Here is a 27,912-nt window from a genome sequence, read left to right as displayed (position 1 = left end):
TTTTTCTTATGCAAGGGTCGTCAAGTTCCAATTTCAGCCCATCTGAAGAGTGGAAGGCTTAGCAGGAACGAGTCCCACGCCAAGTAAAATTGTGGCTATTAGGCATTTATGAGGTTTTTCAATAGAGAGACTAGTTAAGGTTGTCATTTGCCATGTCATCACTTTTTACTATACAAGAACAGATATTTAAAGAAAAATGAAGCTGAATGTCAACGTAGGTGGGCATTTGGCAAAAACAACATTGGGTTAGATTTAAGTGGTAGCAATTTGTTTCAGTCTACAATACTGATGAAACCTCCATTGTCTCTTACATTCTCAAGTATATAAAAATACTTTGAAATTCCCTGGTATCTGTCATTCAATTGATATTCTAAAGGGACATGCAACTTTGAACCTCATCTATATTATTTCTCCTGGATGGAAAAAGTTAAGCAGTGAGTGGATAGTTAATGGTGCTTGGTTGTTGGTACATTGGTATCTAGCATAATTGGATTTTATTTAAGTTCTGCAGAGGCTTGACTACATGAAGATCAACTTTTTGTCTCTAATGAAAGGTGAAATGGGCTAGAAATTATTTAACGTGAGAAATTTTTGTTAGCTAAGGTAAACTGGCACAAGTAAGAGGCTACTATTCTAAGATCCACTTACAGAAGAGAGCACATTTTCACCATGAAGGGCAGAAAAAAAAAATTCGAGACTTTTTTTTAAAAGAATGAAGATACTTACTAAAATAGTTTTATCTTCTTAAAAATCCTTTAGGTTATATTTGCAAAATTAAACTTTTTGTATAATCTTGTGGACATTATATAATAGTATGTTATGATATGCTTCATTTCAAGTGGTTATTGATTGATTGATTGACTGACACACGATCTCACTCTGTTGCCTAGGCTGGAGTATAGTGTGATCATAGCTCAATGAAGCCTCCATCTCCCAGGCTCAAGTGATCCTCTTGCCTCAGCCTCCTGAGTAGCTGCAAGTACAGGTGCACACCACCATGCCTGGCTAGCTTTTAAAATTTTTGGTAGAGATGAGGTGTTGCTATGCTGCCCAGGCTGGTCTTGAACTGCTGAGCTCAAGCAATCTTTACACCTTGGCCTCCCAAAGTGTTGGGATTACAGATGTGGCCACTGCACCCAGCCTTCAGGTGGTTATTTTTGCAAAAATATTTTACGGTACTTCTAGATCTCTAAAAATGTTCATGATTAATCCTTTGATGTTAGAAATATTTTTGGGCCATCTCTTTGGTCATCATTCTCCTTAATTTTTATGTTTTATGTAGTCTTCTTTTGGGAAGTTCTCATTCCTATGGTATTTAGCATGATTTAACGCGTCTGCCAATACTTTGACCAACTTAATAAAATACTTATGTTTTGCTAGATGTAACTTTATTTTATTGTAATTATATTGAATTCTCAGAATTCTACAGATTTTTACCATCATCTACTCTATTAGTCTGTTTTCACACTGCTGTAAAGATACTACCCTAGATGGGGCAACCTGTAAACAAAGAAGGTTTAATTCTCACAGTTCCTCATGGGTGGGGAGGCTTCAAGAAACTTACAATCACAGTGGAAGGAGGAGCAGGCACCTTCTTCAAAAGGTGACAAGTGAGAGAAGAATGAAGGAGGAACTCCCAAACACTTACAAAACCATCAGATCTCATGAGAACTCACTATCATGAGAACAGCATGGGAGAAACCACCCCCATGATTCAATCACCTCCCTCCCTTGACACATGAGGATTGTAGGTCCCGCCTTTGACATGTGGGAATTTACAATTTGAGATGAGATTTGGCTGGGGACACAGAGCCAAACCATATTATTTAGAGACTGGTAATATTGTTTACTTGAAGTAAAATAGATTTCAGCGTCAAGTGGACTGAAGTTGTTGGGTGGGTCGTATTATAAATGTTCTGTTCTTAATCTGTGTATGTTAGCATGACATTATGATTCTATGCAGTCTTTTAACTGTGAGCTTTTAGAAACAATTACCTGATAACAAGCACACCTTATACTAAGAGAATATCCATACTTAGGTGAAAATATATATATTTTTAATTAGAGACTGGTCAGCATAATGGAATTTTATAAGTTTAGATCCCTTATGTCTTAACAAGAAAAATCTAATGCTATAAACCAGCACTTTCTTTTGTAAAAATAAAATTATGTCAGAATTATGTTTGAAACTGTTTTTTCATATATGATTTCTTTAAGTGCTTAGTCTGCCCTCTGTTATTGAGGTGCTCAATTTTTGCTCTGATTTGACTGAAGTTATTGTTAGCCTTCTGTTCATTGCATTTACGGGGGTGTGTAGTATTGCTACCACCTCTGTCAGATTGCATCTTTCAAAAACGATTTTCTAAAAGTTTTTTGGGTGGTGACCTGTCACAAAAGATATGGTATGAACATGGGACATACCCAGTTCTCTGTTTTCTACTTTTATGTGTTTTTGTTCATTAAGTAATGATGAAAAAATTCTTAGAAAAATGAAGTAATACAGTAAATGTGTTGCAATACTAAAAGGTAAATTCATAAAATTTCTCATGTAAAAATCACTTTAAATAGATTAGATTTTGCTGGGCACAGTAGCTTAAGCCTGTAATCTCAGCACTTTGGGAGGCCGAGGTGGGCAAATCACGATGTCAGGTGATTGAAATAATCTTAGCTAACATGGTAAAACCCCGTCTCTACTAAAAATACAAAAAATTAGCTGGGTGTGGTGGCATGTGCCTGTAGTAACAGTTACTAGGGAGGCAGAGGCAGGAGAATCGCTTGAATCCGGGAGGCAGAGGTTGCAGTGAACTGAGATCGCACTGTCTCACAAACAAACAAACAAACAAACAAAAAAAAATTTACCTGCATTAAAGAAGATTTATTAGGTAGTAAGAATCTGATCTGTAGGCTGAGTTCCTTGCTTACAAATTAGTGATCAGAGAGCTATTTTTTACCCAGTGATGGAGAAAGGAGATTTCAGGAGAAAAAACTAACTGTATGTGTTTTTTAGCAGTATTATGTAAAACCAATTATAAAACCACAAAAAATACTTCCCACATCCAAAAAGTAAAATAGAGCTCCTTATGTATTTGGTTCTGGCAAGGTTTTCACAAAATATCCTTTGCTACTATCAGGTAAAATAGTGGACAATATTTTGTTATTTAAAGCTTTTTTAAAAGAAACATAGCAAGTTCACATAATAGGTACCAAATAAGTGTTTAATTGTTAAAAGTGGGAAGAAATTGGCAACAAATCTAAGTTCAAAATATAAAGCAAACTCTTAAATTTTGCTTGATAAGATAGTTAATCGCATTTTCCATAGCAAAAGTTTTACTGTAATTATCTAGATAATTACATGAGAGCTTTGCTTTGCTCTGCTTGAATATACAATGATTTTATTGGTATTTTATGAGAGTTAAAAATCTCATGAATTTACTTTAGCTAAAAGCATAATTTACCAAGGAGAATTTTAATACTGTGAGAAACATAACCTTCAAAAGTATTGAATTGAGTTCTAGTTATTAGGAAGTAGTTTATTGACATTACAATAAATTATCTTTAAAATACTTGAAAATATTTAGCATTTGAACATGTCAGCAAATTAAAAAAAGAAAAGAAAGTCACCATCCATTTGCACTCTATTTTCACATCTGGAGAAACTGTCACAGATGTAAATTGTTTCCAGAATGTTCCAAAGCTCACCAGTAGCAGAGCCAGGAGCAGAATCAATCTAGTGTATTACTATGTATCATATATACTTGTTACTTTTATGTTCTCATGAATGTGCTAAGTAATAGCATGGAAAAAGTAAAAATATATATACATATATGTGTTTAATATTCCTTCTTAATAAAAAATGACAATTTAAAAAACAGTGATTCCTTCTATGTGCTAATGGCTTCTTTAGCTTCATAGAGGGCATTGAGCCTTACTGAATTTGTTATAAAAATCAATGATGCTGTTAAATTTAATACCAGATCCCAGACATATCTTTGTCATCTTTTATTTAATTGCTTGTTCTTTTGTTAATTCTGTTATTACTAGACAAAGAAAATGTGTTTTCAAGGCACAAGTTCATATCAAACAAAAGAGCTGGCTATTTTCATTCTCACTACATCCATATTGGGTTTACTTTTTATAATCTGTTTCAGGTCCCTGATAGTTTACATTTTTAAATGAATAGTGTGTGTGTGAATATATATATATATATATATGTGTGTGTGTGTGTGTGTGTGTGTAATAACCAATGATTGACTTTAAGAGCAAGCCAGTCCAAATCCCTCTTCCATTCCTGTCTCAACCTTATTGCTTCTGTAGCCTTATGGATTCTTTCATTTTTGTTTTTATCAGAAAAACTATAGCTTTATTATATACTGAATTTTTATGTTGGCACTTAAGAGATGTTAAAATTTTCTCTTTCATAGTTGTACACTGCTCCAGTGGCAGAAATACAATTACTTGTATAAATTCTATAAATTTTTTCATTTGTTTTCTGCTAATGTAATACGTCTCAGGTATTTCCTAGCTAAATCAATAAGAAAACCTAAATAAATACTGATTAAAATACCTTTGCGTATTTTATCTAGTTGCGGTTATGAATGGATTCATTTCTTACACAAAGATGAGGAATGATGAAATCATTCTAGTAGGAGATGTTGAATAGAAAGAATTGAGGGTGTTGTTATAAGTTTTAGGGATCTTTGCTTGTGACTAAATGGTTAATGGAAAGTTTGTGTTATGGGATATAGAATACTCCCAGAGATTAGTTGTAATGGATATGTAACTGATGTGTAAAGAAATGATTCTCACAGGGCACACCTCCCTAGTATTCATTCTTTTAATGGTAAGTTATTTTCAGTTAGAATGGTATTCTGAAGCAATATGTGAATAAAATGAATTCCAGAGAACTTTGTCTAAGTTTTATGAGTAAATTTTTCTTGATTAAGCACAGAGTTTGGTATTGCTACTTATTTCCCTATTGGAAGTAGTTTTCTCAAGTTGGTCAGATGACTGAGATTGGCAAGATTGTGAATTTATTTTCCAGTGCTATTCTAGTAAATCAGTTTATAACATTTAAGATGAAATGCACAGGCGGCAAAATAAATGAAACTAGACTTTGTTAGGCATTTCACATTGATTGTAGCCCTAGGTAAGAAATGTGAACAATTTATGTGGTCATTGAGTTTTTTAAAAAGATGCCTGGCAACTTCTCTCACGAACTTATTTTATTTTTTTATTTTTTTGCTACTGACTTCTATTTAAATAATGGAAAGAGACTTTAGCTTTAATTCTTGTATGCTATTTATTTACAAAGATGGAACCAACTATTATATTTTCAATATCATTAAAGTTAATGGTTATATTTTGTAATAAATACAATTTAAATATGCCTTTTAATATGGCTTTGTTATAATATTTAAAAGAGCATTACTTCATGTATAAATGTAACTTGTAAAATGAGCATGGTAAGGATACTGAATCTAGAGTTAAGATTTAAGTCACGAGTACTAGGTCTTCAAATAACAAGTGTCTCTTAACCTGTCCAAGTTACTTAATGTTTTTGAATTTCAGTTCAAAATCCTTATCTGTAAACAGAGTAGGATGCCTTTGATGGCATCTAAATAGCCTCTTTTTTTTTTTTTTTTTTTTTTTGAGACAGAGTCTTGCTCTGTGGCTCAGGCTGGAGTACAGTGGCATGATCTCAGCTCACTGCAACCTCTGCCTCCCGGTTCAAGCAATTCTGCCTCTACCTCCTGAGTAGCTGGAATTACAGGTGCCTGCCACCACACCTGGCTAAGTTTTTGTATTTTTAGTAGAGACAGGGTTTCACCCTGTTAACCAGGCTGGTGTCGAACTCCTGACTTCAAGTGATCCACCCACCTTGGCCTCCCAGAGTGCTGAGATTACAGGCATGAGCCACTGTGCCTGGCCCTAAATGGCTTCTTTTTCTAAAATTATTTTCTATACTAGAACATGCTGTGAAGTATTTTTGCTTTCATATGCTCTTATGCATGATTTTAATGTGTAGATTTAGTAAATAATTCAGGTTATAACAGTTATATTAAATATGAATCAGATGATATGATATTCCTATTTCAAGCCATTTTTGAGACCTTCTGTGTTAATTCTTATCACAAGACTCGTAGGTTATTTTGATGTTTTCTCTTGTATTTGTCCATTTCTTATCCTCTTTTTTATGTCTAATGTTTACAGATTAAGTCTAAATTTTCCCTTTTTGTGTTTCATTATTTTTCTCTCTGCTTAATAACTGCTACAAAATTTTTTTCATCAGTGAATCTATCCTTTCATGTCTATCCAAGCCCTTCCATCTGAGAATGACTCCATAGTGAGTAATGCTCACACTGTTTCTTCTTACCATTTCATTTTAAACTTATTTTGTATATACTATCCAGTTAGCACTTGGCGGGGAATGATCTTATTCTCTCCCTTACCTAATACATTACTTAATATGGACTCCTACAGTATTGATTTAATGTCTGTGCGATAGATATTTTGGCCTACATGGAACTTATTTAATAATATAATCTTTTTTTTTTTAAAAAAAGCATCTTTAGATTACTGAAATATCTATATAAGCTAATTTTCCAGGTTTTTATATATTAAGGAAATAATTGTATTGGTCTGGTTTTTCTAAAATAAGGATACATAATAAGAGTTTACTTAAAATAACCAGAGTTAGCCAGGGAAGTGCTTTAGTGACTGGGAGTTAACAAAATCCCTGGTCCCTTTCCCTTCTATCTACCATGGAAGGTTTGAGAACTTTAGCCAGGTGTGCTTGAGAAAGAGGTAATTCAGCCTGGAGAAGTCATCTTAAGGATGTGAGAGGAAGCCAATATTTGGAAGACTGAGCAGGGTCTAACTCTGTGAGGAGTGAGAGGACTGGCATTTCTATATGGACAAAGGAACACATAGAGTGGTTGGAATTAGAAAGAGCCACTGAGTGCATCTGAAACTGAAGGAATGGCAGATTGTGAAGTTGTTGAGTGTGGGGTCTTGACTGGTTTGAGTTTGAGCTGGGCCTTCTAAGTTTGAAGTCTATAAAGCAGCACTGCCTAGTAGTAATTGATGTGATCAGATTTCCATCTTACACATCCTGGATGCAGGACAGAAAGTAGATTAAAATAAGCAGAGAAATTCCTAATTTAGTTGGGAGGCTACTGCAGTATAATAGTACAAGAAATAATAGTGGTAGTGAGGACTAGGTTACTATATTGGACTGAATGTTTGTGTCCCCTCAAAATTTATATGGTGAAGTCTTAACCTCCATAATGATGGTATTAGGAGGTGGGTGCTTTGGGAGGTGATTAGATCTTGAGAGTAGAGCCCTCATGAATGAGATTAATGCCATTTTAAGAAGAGTCAGAGTTTGTTCTCACTACCTGAGGACGCAATGAGAAGTTGGCAGTCTGCAAGCTGGAAGACGGCCCTCGTGAGTACCTGATGATGCTGGCAATCTGATCTTGTACTTCCAACTTCCAGAACTGTGAGAAAAAAATTTCTGGTATTAATAAGCCATCTGGTCGATGGTATGTGTTACAGCAGGCGAAACAAAGGCAGGTAGTTTTAGTGGGAGTGAACAAAATGAAATCAAGATATATTTAAGAGATCAAAGCATTAAGAATTGAAGCTTAAATAAATGAGAGAAAAGAAGTATACCCTCTAATTTTATGTCTTATAAAACTTGGCGAATGATAGTAAGCTAGGGAAGATTAGAGCGGGAACTTTGTGGTTTGTTTTTTAAGGTTGAATAGGCATATGAAGATCTCAGATTTTTTGGCAAAGTATAATTTAAAAGATTTTATTCATACTCAAAAGTTTTCTGTTCATTTGTGTGTGTGTCTGTGTGTACAAAAGCTCTCAAAGCTTACTTTGAAAGGCAAGTTAGACTCCTTTATGACTTTCTTAATATTGAATTTTAATAGAGTTCCAGGGATAGACACAATTTAAAATATATCTTTTATATTACAATGTCTTTTCCAAGCCTTCTATAGTGTCTGTATGGCAGATGATTTTTTTAGTGATATCCTTTTTATTGTAATAGTTCATATTCTGAAAAACAAAAACAGAAAAAAACCTTTTCTATTGGTTGAATTATTGGCAGACAGGAAGATGGTAAGAATATTACCAGGCTTATATGCTGTTGCCTTAGGATTAAGATCTGTAGCCACCTAAAAATAGATTACTTTTGCAGGTTTTGGAAAGCCTGGACTGTTCTTGTATGGAAAGTATAGAAAGATAATGGAATCAGTGCCAGAAACTTCTAGATTCAGATTTTTTTGGCTTGAATCCTGTTAGCAATAAGTTTATGTGTGATAATTTTGAAAAGTATAATATTCAATTTTCTGGGCACCAGAGATTTTGTTTTATGGAATTATGGAACTTGTTTTTAGTTAAATGCTCAATACTTAAGCTTAATTCTACTGGTACTTGCTAAGGTGGAATATAGCAAGTGTTGTCAAGGTAGTCCCAGAGTCAATACTGAAAAACTTATCTGGGAACAGTAGGACTGCTTAAAGTCACCGGCATGACTCCTCTGAGTACTGAGTATTACTTCCACTTCTAGAATATAGTGAGAGGCCTCTAGATTTAAACTTTCTTAGTTAACGTGTTTATAGTAATGACTGAGTTCTGAGTTGTTTCCTCAACTATCAAAATTCCAACTATGACCTTGTGTTTCTTGTTCTTCCCATTGGTATGAAATGGAACTTCAAATAACGTTTATAATTTCCAGAACCCTCCCAGCAAATGTGGCCTGCTAATGTATGTTATTAGTATAATTAGGTTAATGTTAGTAATAACAGACACTTACTGAAAAGCTGGAAATAATGAGTCACTGTTCTTTTCCTTTAAAATGAATGATCCCAGGGCTTTAGTCTTGAGAGCAACCCTGAGAGGTGATTATCATAGATAGCATTATCCCCAGTTCAAAATTAAGCCTGGTGATCATTTCACTGTATCACATAATTTTCATGAGTAATGCCAATGCTTGTCCTTTTCGAATAGTAGAAACCTATTTTGTTACAAGAGAAAAGGATCTTGAAAATCATTTAGTGGAATGCTTTCATTTTAAAGAGGTAACTCAAGCCCTTTCTTTACCTGGCTCTAAGATACCTTGTTTTATTTTGAGAATTGGCAGTTTTTTCCTGTAAAGAACCAGATGGTAAATATTTTAGGCTTTGTGGCCTGTCTGCACAGTCTTTTTCACAACTATCAACTCTGCTGTTTTCATGTCAAAGCAGTCATAGACCATATGCAAAAGAATGGGTATGGCTGTGTTCTAGTAAAACTATATTTACAAAATAGGCTTGACCCATAGTTTGCTGATTTTTTATTTAGATTTTCAATCTGAAATGACCTAGTTTGCCACAGTTATTAGTACCTTTATCCTATATGTGTTAGGCATTTATTTAACAGACATGCACTCTCTGGGTCATGAAGCCTCGTGATTTAAAGTATTACTCATGCACTGACTTATGTTTTTATCCCTAAATTTCATCCTTTCTCAAAGTTTTGATAGAAATGTTCAAATGCAGGCAGTTTAAATGTTTAAAAGTCTTTTTCCTTCTCTGAACTATTCATCTCAACTTCTATCTTTTGTTTCCAGTTGAGCTTACCATAGCCACTGTGAGAGATTTTGCTAGTATAAATTTACCAAGTTACTCTCCTTATTGAAAACTTGCAGATGCTTCTCATCTCCTAATGGACAAAACTCAGATCATAAAGCCTTGGCCTGGTCTGACTCTTGCCTAATTCTACTGTTCTGTCTTTCTCATTTCCTTATTGAGTAGTTTGCCCTCTGGAAATCACTAAGTTATTTATAGTTTTCCACATGTACCCTGTGGCTTGATTTAGATGTGTTTCCTGCATGAGTTTTTCTTTCTACCTGAAACGCCTTTTTTTTTTTAATTGTTTACTTGCCAAACTTTCCTTAAAAATTTGAGTGACATTTCCTCCTGGAATCCTTCCCTAATACCCTTGTGCTCATATCCCTTCTCCTTTGACAAGTCAGCATGTGTAGACATTCAGAAATATTTGTTCATTTGAATGTGCCTTAATGTTCCAAGTTATGTTGTCTGCTATCCTACCCTGCTTCAGTGCTGTCTTCTACAACGAGGTGCTTTGTGGTGACTTGCAGAAAAGAAGGAGGTTGATATGAGGAAATAATAAAAATTGCAACTCAAGTAATTGCTACATTCTATTAAGGAGAATAATAATACTACTTCTGCATTTTTATGACATTTACAGTATATAAATTTCAACTTCATGCATTTTACTATCTTGATCTTTTGAGTAGAATTCAATTTTAAATTTTTTTATTTTGCCTTTTAGAAAAACATTTTTTTAATTTCAAAATTGTCTAACTTACAAGTGCCTGCTTTTAGTTTTTATGAAGCATCTTATTGTGTCAATAAATGACTGCTTATTTCTTATTTTAAATTATTTTCTGTATGTGTCCTGAACAGTAGTATTAACCTTTAAAGTATTTCTCATTTCAAAATGGGACTTCATTTTCCTCTTAAAGATTAAATTTGGGGAGTGATATTCTCACTTTTTTTTGGAGGTAGCATCCTTTATTTATCCCAGAATAAATTTTAAATGTATCACTACTATATTAAGTAAAATAAAAATTACATTATGAACACTAATTTGCTGTTTTAGTTTATACGTGCAACATTTAGAAATGTTAGGTTGAAAACAAAAGTTTGAAATAAAAAAATATGGATGATAATTGTTCTTTTTTTCCTGTCTCCTTTTATTTGGATTATGTCGTAAACTGATTGTCCTATTAAATACTGGTAATATTAACAGGTACAGAAGCATTTTTTTCTTGCAATTTATCATTTTCAATTAGAGGGACCTGGCAGCCTGAAAGTGAATAGCCTCTACCCTTGTCATAAATATAAAGTAGAACAAAAGTTACCTTCAAACTTAAACGCTAATATTATAATATGTCAACAGAATTGATATTTCACTCATTCATTTATTGTTGCACAACTTATATAATTATGAAAGCATGTGCCAAATAGATGTTCCTTTGCTCTGGCTGGCCATTTAATTGAGCTCAGCATCCATGTGCTGAGATGGTATATGTCATTGTACTGTCTTATGTGTGCAGATATGCATTGAATTTTAAACAACAGTATTTTTTGTATTAGGCACTGGAGCTTTCACCTCTAGAAGTTTGATTTAGGTCCTTTTTAATATATTCTCTAACTTTTGAATATACGTAATTTAATTACAACAACCATTATAGTATCTTTGAAGATTCTAATGCCTATCAGTTCTGGGTTAGACTGAAAGGAAGTTTGTATCTCCTCATTATGGTCACAGTGTCTTCCTCCTTTCCTTGCCTAAGATTTTTCTTTTTTGCATGCATACTTAAGATGTGTTGATATGTGGTTTTAAAATTTTCATTCAATTAGGAATGTTTTCAGCATTAACTTTTCAAATGTTTTTCTGTTGTTTTCCCAACTTATTGGAAACTCTGGTTACCTGTGTATTAGGCTGACTAAATATGATCCATATCTCACTGGTGGTCTTTTTAATTTCCTCTTTTTGTCTTTTTTTTGTTGTTGTTGTTTCATTTAAAATCATTTCTATGGCTGTGTCTTCAAGTTCACTAATCTTTAATATCAAATTTTCTGTTAATTATTTCTGGTGGGGGTTTTAAAAATATCATGTCCTATAGTTTTCATCTCTTGAAGTTAGATTTAGGTCTATTTTACATCTGTGCTAAATATGTTCAGTCTTTCCTATAGTTTTTGAACAAATGGAACACAGTTTTAATAACTGTTTTAATGTTTTTAGTTCTAATATTGGTGTCAATTGGGTTGGTTTTCTCATACTTGGCCATATTTTCTGCTTTTTAAAATGTTCAGTATTTAAGCTCTTAGACATTGTGAATTTTATCTTAGGAGATGGATATTTTTATATTCTTATAAATATGAGCTTTGTTCCAGATGCAAGTAATTAAAAACCAGTTTGATCCATTTGGGTCTTGTTTTTTTGATCTTTCAGCAGGACGAGTTAGTATATTTAGTGTAGAGATAATTATTTCCCACAACTGAGGGAAGACCCTTGTTTATACTCTACCTAATGCCCTATAAATTATTGTCTTACTCTGTTTTCTGGTGTTATAACAGAATAACATGAACTGGGTAATTTATAAAAAATATGATGTATTTGACTCATGATTCTGGAAACTGGCAAGTCCAAGAGTATGCTGCTTACAGTTGGTGAAGATCATCCCCTAGTGGAAGGGCAGAAGGTGGGAACAAGTGCACATGGTAGATAGAAGTGGGCTGAACTCATTTCTTTTGTCGAGAACACATTTCTGCAGTAACTAATCCATTCCCATGATAAAGGCATTAGTCCCTTCATGAGCCCTCATGACCTTATCACTTCTTAAAGGCCCTACCTCTTAATACTGTTACAGTGGCAATTAAGTTTTAATGTGAGTTTTGGTAGGGAAATTTAAACCATATTAATTATGAGGTTTTCTAGTATGGCTCATGGCTATTGCCAATCTTCCCAACCCTGTGTGTGCATGGAGTACTGTTCCTTCTAGTCCTTTGACTAATTTTCTCACATAGGTGCACCGATCAATACACCTCTGCTGTCTCTATGAGGAAGATAGTCTGATGTTTTATAGTGCTCTCTCACTGTGAAGCTCTCTCCTCTCTGGTACTCTACCTGTGACTCTATTCTGCCTTCCTTGGTCTTCCCAGATTCTTAACTTTATCTCTCAATTAAAAGAAATGAAATCTGGATTCCTCCATGTACCATGTCCTGAAACTCTCTTGTGGGCAGTAGGATGGGGTACATGTACAGCTCACTTTGTTTTGTGTCTCTTAGGGATTATTTCTTCATTGTAACATGTATAATGCCTTTAAAAACATTGTTTCATATAGTTTGCTTTTTTAAAGTTGGTTGAGGAAGAAAAACAATTTCATCCCTAGTACTCCTCCTTAGTTAGAAACAGAAACTGGGTACATTGAAATTTTGAGTGTTTAATTTTTACACATTTAATACTCATTCACATTTTCAGAAATATTTTTATGTAAAGAAGAACAAGCTCAGTCTGTTTTAGCTTAGATTATGTGTAATTTTGCCTGTTCCAGATCTAATTTTTCACAGTGAGATTTTAAGTAGTAACACTAGGTAGGAATAAAAATTCCTGTGCAGTATGGATGTGTAAATTAATGATCAAAAATATTTAATGGGATATATGACCACCAATCATAATATATAAGCACATTTTTGTTTAGACAAACCCTTTCCATTAACACTTTTTACCATGATAACATGTTGTGGATGGGTGGAACAAGATGACAAAGCAGGATTATCCAGTGATTGTTACCCCACCCCCAGAAATATCAATTTGAACAACTATCCACATGTCAGAATACCTTCAAAAGAGCTAAAGAAACCAAGTGAGAGATTCCAGTGCCTGGTTGTAGCATGGTAGTAAGAAAATATGCATTGAAGAGAGTAGGAAGGACAGTTTGTTACCTGTGTTACTCCTCCCCAACTATGGTGGCATGGAGTGGAGAAGAGAGATTGTTCACTTAAGGAAAAAGAAGGAAGTGAGTATAAGATTTTGCCTTGAACCCCAACACTTGGCCCACCACAATAATACTTAACACCAGGGTAATTTCCACAGCTTTGTATTTCAAGCCAGTAACTGCAGACTGAGCCTCTAGACCAGATGTAGCACCAGGTGGGACCCCAGAGCCCCATGCTTCAGTCTTTTTTTGAAGACTCAATCTCCAGTTTATACCACTGCCAGGCTTGTGTCAGTCCTCTGAACAGCACTCAGCAGCAGCAGGTGGCCCCTGGCTTCTGGCCAGATCTGGTGCCACACCTGATGTAGTGAACCTCAGGATTCTGGCAGTGTCACACCTGCTACAGAGCTATCCCAAGCAAAGTCAAATCCCTATCTGTGAAGACTGTAATAAGTATCTACATCTTTAAATGTGCAGACATTGACAAATGATCACAAGAGTCAAGAACAATCAGGAAAACATTACATGACCATATGGAAAAAATGTACAAGTGATTGACCCTAAAGAAATGGAGACATGTGAGCTTTCTGACAAAGAATTCAAAACTTTAAGGAAGCTCAGCAAACTTGAAGAAAATACAGAGAAACAATTCAACAAAATGAAGAAAACACTAAGTGACCAGAATGTGAAATATAATGAGATTAAAATAATATTTTTTAGCTTCTACTAGATGATGCATGAAACAATTTTCAAAAAATTGTATTTCACCTGGAGGTGAAAATACAATGTAGGGAATGAAAAATGCAATAGAGTTCATCAACAGCAGAATTTGCCAAGCACAAGAAATAACCTGAACTTGAAGACAGGTTATTTTGAAATAAATAGAAGAAAAAAGAAGTAAAGGAATGAAGAAAGGTTATAGGGTTTATGGTACAGCATCCAAAGAGCCAATCTTTGAGTCACAGGCATTCATGAAGGAGGAGAAGGTAAAGGGATAGAAAGCTTAAATAGAAATTTTTTTTTTTTTAATTTTTGAGATCAATGTAAATATCCAGGGACAGAAATGTCAAAGATCTCCAATCAAATTTAAACCAAATAAGGTGACTCCAAGACATATTATAATACTATCAAAAATTAAATGCTAGGAAGATCCTGAAAGCAGCAAGAGAAAGGAAGCAGATAACATAAAGGAATTCAAAATATAGCTAGCAGCAGACTTTTTGGCAGAAATCTTATAGGCGAGGGAAAAGCAAAAGGATATATTTAAAATGCTGAAAGGGGGAAAAAAAACTGTCAACCAAGAATAGTGTACCCAGCAAAGGTGTCCTTCAGAGATGAAGAAAAGATGAATACTTTCCTGGGCAAACAAAAGCTGAGGCAGTATATCACCACCAGACCTGATATACAAGAAATGCTAATAGGAATCCTTCAAGCCAAAAAAAGTACAACACTAGTGAATAATGTGAAAACATTTGAAAATATAAAACTCTATGGTAAAAGTATACAGTGAAATCCACAACACTCATATTGTAATGGTTGTGTGTAAATCATTTTTATCACTAGTGTGAAGGTGAAAATGCAAACCTATTAAAAATAGTAATGAATTTAAGGACATGCAATATGAAAATTGTGACATGAAAATTACTGAATATGGAGTGAGTGGAGTAAATGTGTAGAGCTTTTGTTGTTAAAATCAAAGTGTTCACCACCTTAAAACAATGTATTGTGGTTTTTGTAAGCATCATGGTAACCACAAAGCAAAAACTTACATTAGATACACAAAAAAATAAAAAGCAAGAAATTAAAAATGTAACACTAAAAAAATTACTTGACCATAAAGGAAGATAGAGGAAGAAAGGAACAAAACTTGGCAAAACAACTAGAAAACAATGGACAAAAATGGCAGTTGTAAGTCTGTACCTATCAATAATTATCTTGAATGTAAGTACGTTTTTCCAATCACAAGACATAAAGTAGCTTAATAGATTTTTAAAAATCCAACAATATGCTGCCAAAAAGAGACTAATTTCACCTGTAAGGACACACACAGACTGAAAGTGAAGGCATGGAAAAAGATATCCCATACAAATTGAAACAACAAAAAAAGCAGGAATAGCTGTATTCATGAGGTAAAATATGCTTTTAGTAAAGAAATATAAAAATGTCATTATATAATGTCAAAAGGATCAAGTAAGAAGATAGGGCAGTTGTGATATATGCAACCAGTGTTGGAATACCTACGTATATAATATGAAGCAAATATTAATAGATCTGAAGGGAGAGAAAGACTGCAATGCAATAATTGTGGGTTACTTTAACACCTGCCACCAGCAATGAGCAAATTAGTCAGAAAACCAATAAGGAAATATTGGCCTTAAACTATGCTTTTGATCAAATAGACATAACAGACATACACGGGATATTCAATCCAAGAGTTGAACGGCTGAAAAGTGTAACTTTTTTCAACTGCACATGGAACATTCTCCAGGGTAAATCATGTTAGGCTATGAAACAAGTATTAAAAAACTTAAGCTACCAAATAATATTTTCTGACTACAAAATATGAAACTATAAATCAGGAACTGGAGGACTTTGGAGAATTCACAAATACTTGGAAATTAAACATCCTCCTGACTAGACAGTGGGTCAATGAAGAATTTAAAGTTATACTTAAAAAATTCCTTGAGACAAACAAATGGAAGCCTAACATATGGGAAATCTATGGGAAACAGTAAAAGCAGTTCTAACAGGGAAGTTGATAACAATATACACCTACATCAAAAATGAAGAAACATTTCCTTTCACCTACTTTTCACTTTAAGGAACTAGAAAAAAAAACAACAAACTAAGCCTGAAGTTAGGAGAAGGAAGGAAACAATATAGATTAGAGCAGAAATGAATGAAATAGTAGGAAAATGGTAGAGTAGATCTACAAAACTAAGAGTTTTTTTGAAGGGCTAAAAAAATTGGAAAACCTTTTGCTAGAGCTTGAATAGCCAAAACCATATTGAGGGAAAAGAACAAACCTGTAGGGAATCACATTACCTGACTTCAAAATATACTACAAAGATATAGTAACCAAAACAACATAGTACTGGTATAAAAACACACGTGGACAAATGGAATGTTATAGAATGCCCAGAAATCCCATGTTTATAGTCAACTGATTTAGACAAAATTTTCTAGAACATACAATAGAGAATGGGCAGTCTCTTCAATAAATGTTGTTGGGATAACTGGATACCCACATGCAGAAGAATGGAATTAGGCCCTTGTCTCACACCATATACAAAAACCACTCAAAATAGATTAGGGATTAAATGTAAGATTAGAATCTATGAAACGACTAGAAGATACGTAGGAGAAAAGACTTATGACATTGATCTAGGCTATGACTTTTTGATATGACCCCAAGAGTAATGGCTACAAAAGCAAAAATAGGCAAATTGGGGTCACATCAAACTTAAAAGCTTCTGCACAGCTGAGGAAAAATGAAGAGACAACTTACAGAATGAGAGGACTCATACCTCTCATATGCGAACTATACATCTCATAAAGACAATGTCAGAATTCTGTAAAAAAAAACTTGGCTCCATATCAAGAAAACAAGACATTAACAAAAGGGTAGAAGACCTGAATAGACATGTCTGAAAAGGAAATAGATGGCCAATAGGTATATGAAAAAATACTCAATATTGCTAATCATCAGGGAAGTGTAAATCACAACCACAGTGAGATATCACCTCATGCCTATTAGAATGGCTGTTATGAAAAGGACAAAGACAAGTGTTGACAAGAATATGGAGAAAAGGGACCCCTTACATTCCCTTGTGGGAATGTAAATTACCACAGCCATGATAGAAAGCAGCATGGAGGCTCCAAAAAAATTAAAAATAGAACTACCGTATCGTCTACCAACCCCACTACTAGCTACATATCCAAAGGAAATGAAATCATTATTTCAAAGAGATATCAGTACTCCTGTGTCCATTGCAGCATTTTTCACTGTAGCTAGGATATGGAATCAACCTAAGTATCCACAAATGGATGGATAAAGAAAATGTGAAATATACACAATTAAATACTCTTCGGCCATGAAAAAGAAGGAAATCCTGGCATTTGCAATAACGTGGATGAATTTGGAGGACACGATATCAAGTGAAGTAAGCTAGGCACAGAAAGACAAATACTGAATGTTGTTGCTCATGTGGAATCCAAAAGAGTTGATATTATGGCAGTAGATAGTAGAGGGTTAGGGAAATGTCAAAGAATATACACTTTCAGCTATGAGGCCGTACATGTGTACATTGTATAGATTTAGTCATTCTACAACTAATGCATACTTCAGAACATCATGTTGTATAGAGTAAACTTATAAATCTTATCTGCCTATGTGAAAATTAACAAAAAGTTGTATTTCTCTTATATGTGGTAGCCACTATCTGAGGATATGAGCTCTTGAAATATAGCTAAACTGATGACCTGAGTTTTTATTTTTAATACTAATACATTTGAATTTAAATGTAGCAGTATATGGCTAATGGCTACTCAAGTGTACAGTGCAGTTGTAGACTTTTATTTTGCCAACTGTTGATTTGGGTCTGCTTTATCACATGATGTAGCTTCATGGAAAAAAAAAATCTATTCAAAATCAAATGTTAAGTTGGCATTTTATTTTAATCCAGAATAGCCCAACAAAGTAAAACAACAGTGACCTTCCAGTTTTTTATTGGAAGCGCTGTAACTGTAACTTCTTGTTATTATCTTTTTGTCTATGGTCATTCTTTTTACATTTCTTAGCACAGTTTTTCATAGATTTTCACATTTTTAATGACAAATTCAGAATAAATATGTATAAGATGTTAATCTTATATATCTACATTGATTGTGATTATTAGATTATCTATTTCCTGGGCTCAAAGAAACCTAAGATTATTTTGCCAAAACATTGTTCCTGAGGTTATTAAATAATTACTCATTACCAAGACTTTTAATGATTTGGGCTACACCTAAGATAAGGCACAGGGTGAATTGGTGGAGGCTGTTCTAATATGACTTGGATACAGTGTGTAACTGCCTTACAGGCATCTTGGTCATGTCTTTGAATATTTTTTTTCCTGTGTATTCTGAATACCTCATCTTCTTAAAAAAACTTTTCTAAAAAGTTTTTTTAAAAGATTATTTTGCCTTTGGAACACATTAAATATATTTATTTTTTAAACTTTATTACATACAATATAATCGATTCTTATAGATTAAAAGTAGCATGATGGACTTGTAGTAGTTGGCCTAAATGCATAAGTCCTCTTTATTTGTGAAGTAAACTCTAAAACTGTTTAGTATTTTTTTTTAAATGACAAGTAATGCATGCCTACATGGCCTGCAGAGAACCTTAATAATAAATTACAGATTGATGATTAAGCAGTAATAGTTTTTATGATGTAAAATGAAATTTTGACAATTCACTAAAACATGACATTGTAAACTCAGATAAATTTTGAAGAAGCATATACCTGGTTTTTTTTTTTTTTTGGAACTTCTTTGCTGATTTATATTCTGACAATTTTCTTGGAGAAAGTAAACGAACGTAGAATTATGTTTTTTAGTTAGCTAAACAAATCAATGCTTTATATTAATCAGTGGGATTGTTCTTTTGATTGTAAAATTTGTTACAGATGTTAATTAAGGTAATTGTAGATGTATGTAATGTTGAGATAATTGTTCCATAATACAAGTGTTAAAGTGATGTTCTTGTAAGAGAGACCACCTTGTAAAGTAAAATAATTTGAAAAAATATTTATTTTATGACTTAAAATACTTTTGAAGTTAGGTTTTCTTATTAACTGTTTAAAATGTGAATTTCTGATTTCATTACTTTGATCTTTTGAATAAAGATTTGAAACAGTGTATACTCATGTAGCATTTGTACTGATGTTATGAAACTCATTTACTTTTTAATTCTTTGACTCAAAAGAAACATTTAAATCTTTTGTATGGTTAATGTTTTAATGCAATGTGTTTTGTTTACTACCTTTTGTTAGCTGCCATTATTTCTCCATTTAGTGTTGCTGGTATTTTATTTTGTGAAGATTTACCAATGAGTTGCTAAACATTTGCTTTGAGTTTCCATGATAGTTTATAATTTAGTTTCTATTCATCAGAATTATGAGTTGACTTTGATGATGACTCTGATTTAATTTTGTTCTACAATGAAGTGGTTCACTATTAGAAGCTTATTTTTAAGCATAATATACTAAATTAATTAACAGAATCTAATTCTTAAATAGTTGATAAGATAGTTTTTCTAAAATCTTTTCTAATCCTTCAGATCAAATATTACTTTGACCTGTTTAGTACTGGCTGGTTTCATCAGTTTTTAGATTCATTATATTTCTTTTGAAAAGTGATGTTTTGAAGATCTTGGGTCTCATTAACGCAATTTACTTTTTTATGCACATGTTGATAATTTTGCAGCTATTATGTAGATTCAAAGAATCTCTCTCTAGCTTATCTGCCAATTCTTTCTAACTCATAACAAGAATTTTCATTTTGACCATCCTTCTTTCCACTTTGCTGGGCATTAAGCAATGCAATATTTAGGTATATACTTAAGCTTCAGAAATTGACTTTCTTTTTAGTGAACTAAACAGAGACTATTTCCCCTCATACCACCAATCCTGACTCCCTTCGCGTGCCTTTTATTGTGAACACAGACTCTGCAATGAGAGGAAAGTGTGAAATGTGGGGTTTTAAAGTACCTCATGCTGGATACTTTCTTATAGTCCTTTAATTAATATATCTGTTCTCAGAAGTAAAAAATCCCATTTTAAAATATAAAAAGTTAACTGGAATTCATCTGGGACCAGGAATATATTAAATGATTGCTAGACAAACATAAAGCTTGCGTAGAGCTGAGTGTAAAGACACACAAGACGCAGAGGAGCCTTTTCCAAACACTGAGAGCCAGAAACCTCGCCCACCCACCAAGCCATGAGGCTAACCACATGTTAAATGTTTAAGCAGTTTACCAGTTTATATTAGTAAATGTGCTACCTTTCATTAAAATGAAATTAGATATTCTTTTTTGGAGGACAGAAGGATAGCCTTATCTTTTTTATGTATATGCGAGAAAGAACTGTTGGAAATGTCATGCTGCATGGGAAATACTGTTTTACTGTAATTTCTATGTAGTGAATTAGTGAACGGTACAAAAAGACATCAAAAAATATCTACTGGATGTGTAGCTATAAGCAAATCTGCAGAACTCAACCTATATGAAATGCTTGGCTGTATTTCAATAGATGCAAGCCTGTCCTGGCTGTAAGTTTATTTTATTAAGGCAAAAACATTTACATTTCTCTTGAGTTATCATTTTGCAACCCTCTGCTGTGGTTATATAAAACTGCCCTGTTTTTTTAAAATTGTGATTTTGTAGCAACTGAATTTTTTTCCTAGAACACATAAGTAGTTGATATATTTTAGAAGTTCAAACTTAGTAGCACTATTTAAAGTATATGCTTAAGTTTCATGGTATTAGGAAGAACATCTGCAGGAGATTGTCTTCTGTTTTCATGCCATCATCAGGCCTTTGCATCTGGTAAAAGAGAATTTTGAGATGCATCCTACTTCTTCATGCTTGAATTTTGTTAACCTAATTATGCATTTCATAAGGTTGAGTTCTGTATCTGTGTTTAAGTTAATTCATGAAAGACCCTGTAAATACTTCTCCTATGTCTCCTTAAAGTCTTGAAGTTTTTCTGTAATTTAAGTAGTTGGTTTGATGGGATAACATAGAAATAAGTCAGTTTGTAGATGGCATCTAAGTAACAAAGTTAATTCTGTAGTTCAAAAAGTTAAATAGTATGTTGAGACTTTTAACATTAAGCAGCAGTGTTGTTCCTTAGTCCAGCTGGCATGGGGGTATGTAGTGAGTTATAGGCATATGGCACCATGCCTGGCTAACTTTTGTATTTTTTGTAGAGACAGCATTTCGCCTTGTTGCCCAGGCTGGTCTCAAACTTCTAGGCTCAAGTGATCTGCCTGCGTCAGCCTCTCAAACTGCTGGGATTACAGGAGTGAGCCACCATGCCTGGCCAAGAGTGATAAGAGTTAATATATTGTGTATTTAAAAATAGAAAAGAGGACTTAAAATGTTCCTAAAACATAGAAATTATAAATGTTCAATATTCAATATCAATGGTCAGCCTAGATATACTGACTTGATCAATACACATTCTATGCATGTAACAAAATATCACAGTACCCTATAAATATGTAGAAGTATTATGTATCAATAAAAAATTTAAAAGTTTTTAAAATGATCACTGTAATATTTTCAAGAAAAACGTAACTGCTTAAAAGTAGTCTCTATAAAAACCCTCTTAGTTTAAGAAATAATTACATATTAGAGATGACAATTATTGATTACATTGAAAGAGATTCTTTTAAAAAACTTAATTTACTTAGATGGATAATCACTCTTCTTGAATTTTATTTATACTGTTAATTTCTTAGTATATGTAATACTGTATTTCTATCTCGCTTAGTTAAAAATTATGAATTAAGTTGGATGATTTGATGAAATCACATATACTTTATGCATTTGATTCTAAGCGAAAGAGAATATTAGCATTTGGTTTTTCAACCTCATGTTCTCAGTGAGTGTTTACTACATCTGTATTTATGAAGGAGGATTCATTGATCTTAAGTATGTCTTGAAGCACAACTAGAAATTAACACAAGTTAATAAAGATTATTGCAATATTGTGATCATATGGGTTTTGAGCTTCTTTAATGTTTTTTCCCTCCAGAGAAAGTTGAAGAGAATGATATTCTAAAGATTGTCTTTTGTATTTTGCAGGTTCATTTTCTTGATTTTAAATTAGTACCTCCCAGTCAGAAAATGGAAAACCTAATGCAGATTAAAGAATTTTCAAAGAAAGTAAAAGAAAGAAATATTTTGTTATATGGCCTTCTCATATCTTACCCACAGGTAGGTAAAATGTTTATCTTCTGAATGTCTGTTCTGTAGACTAGTTTTAATGGTAGGTATCCGATTTGTTAAAAGCAGAGGATATTAATGATAAGTGAAATGATGGCTGGAAAGTTACTCATCTTTGTGTGTGCTATCATAGTAGAACCTCTTGCCTCTAGAAAAAAATAGAAACCAATAAAACTCACTAGTATTGGGGAAATGCTAACGAGCAAGCATCTCTATTAGGTATCTCAAATAGAACTGTCAAGTTTATCAAATAGAAGCATGATTTGCCCAGTTAAAATTGAATTTCAAATATATAATACTTTTTGTAAGTTTGTTCCAAACATGAAATTTGAATTTCAAATCTAATAAAATTCTTATATTTATCTGGAAACCCTACAAAGCCATAATCCTTGTCCACTGGTATAATTTAAGATTGTTTACTTTTATGTTATGTTAAAGATATTGGTAGTCAATTGTTTCTCTCCCTAAACAGGTTATTTAATCATTTGAAAGCACTGCCTAGCATTCAGATTATACAAGGGCATGGTACTTAACTAAAGAAATACATTCATTGTCACTGTCTTCAATAGCTGCATGCGAGGTACACTGAAGGTACAATGAGCTAGCATTACAGATTCTTTGTGCAGAGAAATGCTATTTAAAACAAGGAATTTGGAACATCTATTAGGAAATAGATTTAGGGGAAAAAATTTGGAAAATCTGTGGATTTGTCCTTTGTGCACAGATAGCTTTCATTGAATTTGTGACTACTTTAGAGTTTCTTGGAGGTACCATACAAGAGTCTAGCAAGTTAAACAGTCCACTGCTTTTTTTAGTGGTCTCAAAAATAATTTGGTACTGAATGTCCTGCGAATGACAGATATTTAAAGTTATTTATGGGTAGCAACAGCTATTGTTTATGAAATTATTTCAGCTGCATTTTTAACCTGTGGGTAACATTTCTTCTGAAACTATGCATTTTAATTAAATATAAGGACCATCTTTTAGCTAGTCCCTTGGTTTTCTTTTAACTTAGAGGTGGTTGTTTCCTCTGTGTCGAAAATATGCAAGCATGACCTCAGTTATCAAGAGCTAGGCAAATTTTAGTTCACACCGGATAATGGAATTGCAAAATGTTAATGCTGTAGGGGGCTACTAAAGTCAGGACAACCAAGGCCCAAGGAGTTACATATATTTGCCCAAGGACAGATAACTGGTAGAGTAACAGAACTCAGATCTGTATCCATGGTCAGTAATATTTTCTCTTTAAGAGATTCTTTTTGGGCTGGGTGTGGTAGCTCGTGCCTGTAATCCTAACACTTTGGGAGGCTGAGTTGGGTGGATCACTTGAGGTCAGGAGTTCAAGACGAGCCTGGCCAACATGGTGAAACCCTTGTCTCTACAAAAAATTTAAAAAGTTAGCCAGACATGGTTGTGGGCACCTGTAGTCCCAGCTACCTGGGAGGCTGAGGTGGGAGAATTGCTTGAATCTAGGAGGTGGAGGCAGAGGTTGCAGTGAGCAGAGATCCCCGCCCCTGCACTCCAGCCTGGGAAACAGAGTGAGGCCCTGTCTCAAAAAAGAAAAAAAAAGAAAAGGAAAAAAAAATCTTTTTTGGTTGTACTCAGATTATTACAGTGGGGAAAATCTGTTCTTTTTCTCTTGTTGTCTAAAGGAGTCATTGACAAACGCTACTATTGTCACATAGTGCAGTTAGAAAATAGAGTTTATTGAGGCAAATCTCAATCAGAAATTGGAGAGTATAAATAATCCCTGGAACTCTCATTGGTTCAGGCAAAAAGAGTCTGTATGCACTGCACTGTAGTTGACTTTCCAGTAGAGAGTAATGTTGCCAGGTTATATATCTGATGCCTAGTTAAATTTGAATTTCACATAAACAATAATTTTTAGTGCATGTCCCAAATGTTACATGGAACATACTTGAATTGAAAACTCTTTGATATTTACTTGAAATTCAGATTTAACATTAACTCAAAAAGAAAATTTATTACTTAAAACAACCTCTTTGTAGATAGCTTAAATATAGACTTATGGATTATGTTATTGACTTGGCCATTTATACATAGTAGAAAGTTTTCTGACTTTATCTAATGCTCAGTAACTCATGTAAAATAATTTGGGATGATTTGAAATTCTTGCTCTAGATTAGAAGTGTAACATAAAGCTTGCTTTCACAATTTGTTGAATGAATTGAAACCAGGCCTTATCTCTGTCTCTCAAATAATCCTATAGACATGACTGTGGATAATTACAATGAGTTTTCATAGTTTAATTCTTAAAAGAGACTAAGGGACAAATAAGAAAGTTACCAAAGCAGTTCTGTTAATTTTTTTTTTTTGAGACGAAGTTTTGCTCTTATTGCCCAGACTGGAGCACAATGGCACAATCTCGGCTCATTGCAACCTCCACCTCCTGGGTTCAAGCGATTCTCCTGCCATAGTTTCCCAAGTAGCTGGGATTACAGGCGCCCGCCAGCTAATTTTTGTATATTTAGTAGAGTCGGGGGTTTCACCATGTTGACCCAGCTGGTCTTGAACTTCTGACCTCAGGTGATCCACCCGCCTCGGCCTCCCAAAGTGCCGAGATTACAGGTGTGAGCTACTGTGCCTGGCCAAATTTTTTTTTTTTTAAGCAAAAATTTGTAAAAGATTGTTGAGAATTATAAAAATCCCCAAAACAGGATATGGAACAATAAAATTAAATTTTTTGGTAGCAAAATTAAATCAGACTAAGTCCCTTTTAAGTATAATTTTAAATAATTCTATGTGTAAAATATTATTCATTTGTCATTATTAATCTAACTTTGCTATGCAAGTCATCGTTAAGGTCCATGATACAAAATTATATTTGAGGAACCTGTACTAATCACCTAAAAATCTGTATTTGATCTAGCAGTGAACTTACAGAGACAGAATATTTCTGGCATGAATAGCTTAAGCCAATAGCTTAGAGTGTGTAGTCTTAATTTTGTTGAAATCTGAAAATACCTCTATAATGACTTTTTAATGCAAATATTTGCAACTATATATTTTTTAATTTTGCATGTGAACTTCTGTGAAAGTAAAAATTTTAAAGCCTATAAAATATCTAAAGTACTGTAAGCAGTTTTGTCTTTAACCTGTGCATTTTACATGCTTAGGGATTTAGCAATAGAAGCACATAAGTTCAAAGTTAAAAAGTTTCCCATAAGCTATTATAACTGATTGTTTCTTTCACTGAACTAGTGTCTGTTGCCCTCCACATTGGAAAAACTAGTTATATCACCTCAGACAAGCAATGTAAGTTTTATAGGCCCCAGGTTCTTCATTTGTAAAATGCAGATGTCAGAACTTCCACATTAAAGCCTATGTTGGATGAGAAAGTGGAGACAGAGGATGGTGTTGCTAGCTATGTCCAGAGATGCGTTATACATACATATCTCACTCTGACACACAGACATTCTGGAACTGAGCCTGGTTTTTCTTTCCTTTCCATATGTAACCACAAACTTCACCTGCACTATTATTTCCTTTCTTTTACTGGAGAAATTATTCATTACTGTGTATATATTTAAGTAGAGTTCAGAGAGGGAGCTGTTCTTTTGTCAGATGTCTTGATCAAAGTACAGTGGAAGAGAGCTGGGGAGTTAGGATCCATCAGAGGAAGGCTGAGGAGCATATTAAATGTGGCAGCATGGTGAGGAGTGTATATCATTTTAGCCTATCTGTTTTCTCTTATTTCTTCCCCACTAAACTGTCATTTCACTAACTTATAGTGGGAAGTAGAACTTTTGAAAGCAATGTTAGCTTACTCAGTATTTTAATTGGATGGGGACATTGGAAAGGATGGCACTAATGGGCAGACCTGCAAAAACCAAGCCGTGGAGAGGCCACAGGATAAAGCAGAAGCACTCTCTTACCCTCTCCCTTAACCTGAATTCTATGTTTTCTTTTGTTCCTACAACTGCAGATCTGAGAGACATGCAAATAAGAAAGTTACCAAAGCAGTTCTGTACATTTTTATTTTTATTTTAAAAATTGTAAAAGATTTATGAGAATTATTATAAAAAAAATCGCCAAAACAGGATATGGAGCAATAAAATAAATATTTTTGGTAATGAAATTAAATTATATAAACCTGTATGTATTGGTCTTGTGTTACAAAGTATAAACCATATTGTTCTACTCGATGACGTAAGTACTATTGTTCTTCTCTATTGTCTGGGCTTTGAAAGTTTTCTGTTTACTGTAAAGGACATCCAAGAAACATTCTTGATTGTCAAACTCCGTGTGATTACCTTAAGCCAACTGATAATGATACAGGAACAGTTTTCACTGCTCTATTACAGCTTTGGTCCTAAAGATCTGAATGTATAGGCTACCACTGACATCCATTTTTTTTTATCTCAAAGGTCAGCATTTGCTCTGTGTCCACTAGATAGAGAAATCATCTTTAAGTATGCATGATCCTTTGGAGAACAAATGGGTGTATGCTGTCAGTTAGCAGAACACTGATTTTTTTTATGGTAATTATGGGTGAGGTTAGATTTAGAAGTTCAACTTTCTGCAATGAACAATTACTTGGAATTTAACTGGGAATTATTTACTAAACACAAAAAACTTTCCATGGCACCGAATCATATGGCAGATGTACCAAACACGCAACACCAAATCTGTTTACAGAAACCCATAATACCCTCTTCAAAGTAATCAGGCTTTTTTGATGTGGGAATGTTTCTGAGACTAAATATTTTTCACTTTCAATATTGTTTTGACTTTTATTGTTTAGACTTAGTCATTCTTTGGGAAAATGCAAAGGTCATAAAATATGTTTTCAAAAATTTGTAATTTTGAAAAAAACTGTTTTTAGAGAGTTTGGTTAGCTTACTTGGCAGACTCATTAGAGAATGGCGGTAAGCTTGTTTTACTTAGAAATATGTAAATGAAATGCAATATTAAACACACCTTCTGCTACAGATTTTTTTTGTCAATATATAATGCACTTATTTTCAGAGTACATTTTGTAATTTGATCCATTCACATCATGTGTAAAACTAAAATCAGGGTAATCAGGATATTCATCACCTTGAATATTTATCTTTTTTTTATGCTAGGAACATTTTAGTTATGCTCTTCCAGATATTTTGAAATGTATTTTGATTGTTAACTATTGTCACCCTACTGACGTGTTGAACAGTAGGTTTTATTTCTGTCTAACAGTGTGTTTGTACCCCGATCTTTTCTTTCTTTTTTTTTCCTGGATACAAAAAACTATTTTCTGTATGAGAATGAAGAGAAGCATCCTCTAACTTAAGGAGGGTGCTGCCATGGAAATTTTTAACGAGCAAATTCCTCTGAACAGTACATTTGTTAGCTATTACTACATAACCCAATATTTATTATCTCACGGTT

At 33.7% G+C, this 27,912-nt stretch overlaps 1 protein-coding gene and 1 long non-coding RNA gene across 3 annotated transcripts in view; one reads left to right on the top strand and one right to left on the bottom strand.

The window, feature by feature from the left end:
• LOC117073186 overlaps positions 1-8,908 on the bottom strand; it is a 35,007-nt gene extending 26,099 nt beyond the window's left edge. Inside the window, exons 1-2 of the long non-coding RNA XR_004433152.1 lie at positions 8,828-8,908; positions 7,456-7,499 (exon numbers count right to left, since the gene is read on the bottom strand). This is a non-coding gene — a long non-coding RNA (uncharacterized LOC117073186). The remainder of the gene's footprint in view (positions 1-7,455; positions 7,500-8,827) is intronic.
• Positions 1-27,912, top strand: part of CRPPA (CDP-L-ribitol pyrophosphorylase A) — a 335,076-nt gene that overhangs the window by 173,150 nt on the left and 134,014 nt on the right. For both annotated transcript variants that reach the window (XM_033193728.1, XM_033193727.1), the window contains exon 9: positions 22,384-22,515. In XM_033193728.1, the coding sequence (XP_033049619.1) occupies positions 22,384-22,515 (132 nt within the window). The remainder of the gene's footprint in view (positions 1-22,383; positions 22,516-27,912) is intronic.

The sequence above is a fragment of the Trachypithecus francoisi genome, unplaced genomic scaffold, assembly GCF_009764315.1.
Source record: "Trachypithecus francoisi isolate TF-2019V2 unplaced genomic scaffold, Tfra_2.0 Lachesis_group4, whole genome shotgun sequence".
Lineage (NCBI taxonomy): Eukaryota > Metazoa > Chordata > Mammalia > Primates > Cercopithecidae > Trachypithecus > Trachypithecus francoisi.
Note: the sequence above shows the minus strand (reverse complement) of the source record. Positions and strands in the feature narration are given on the sequence as shown.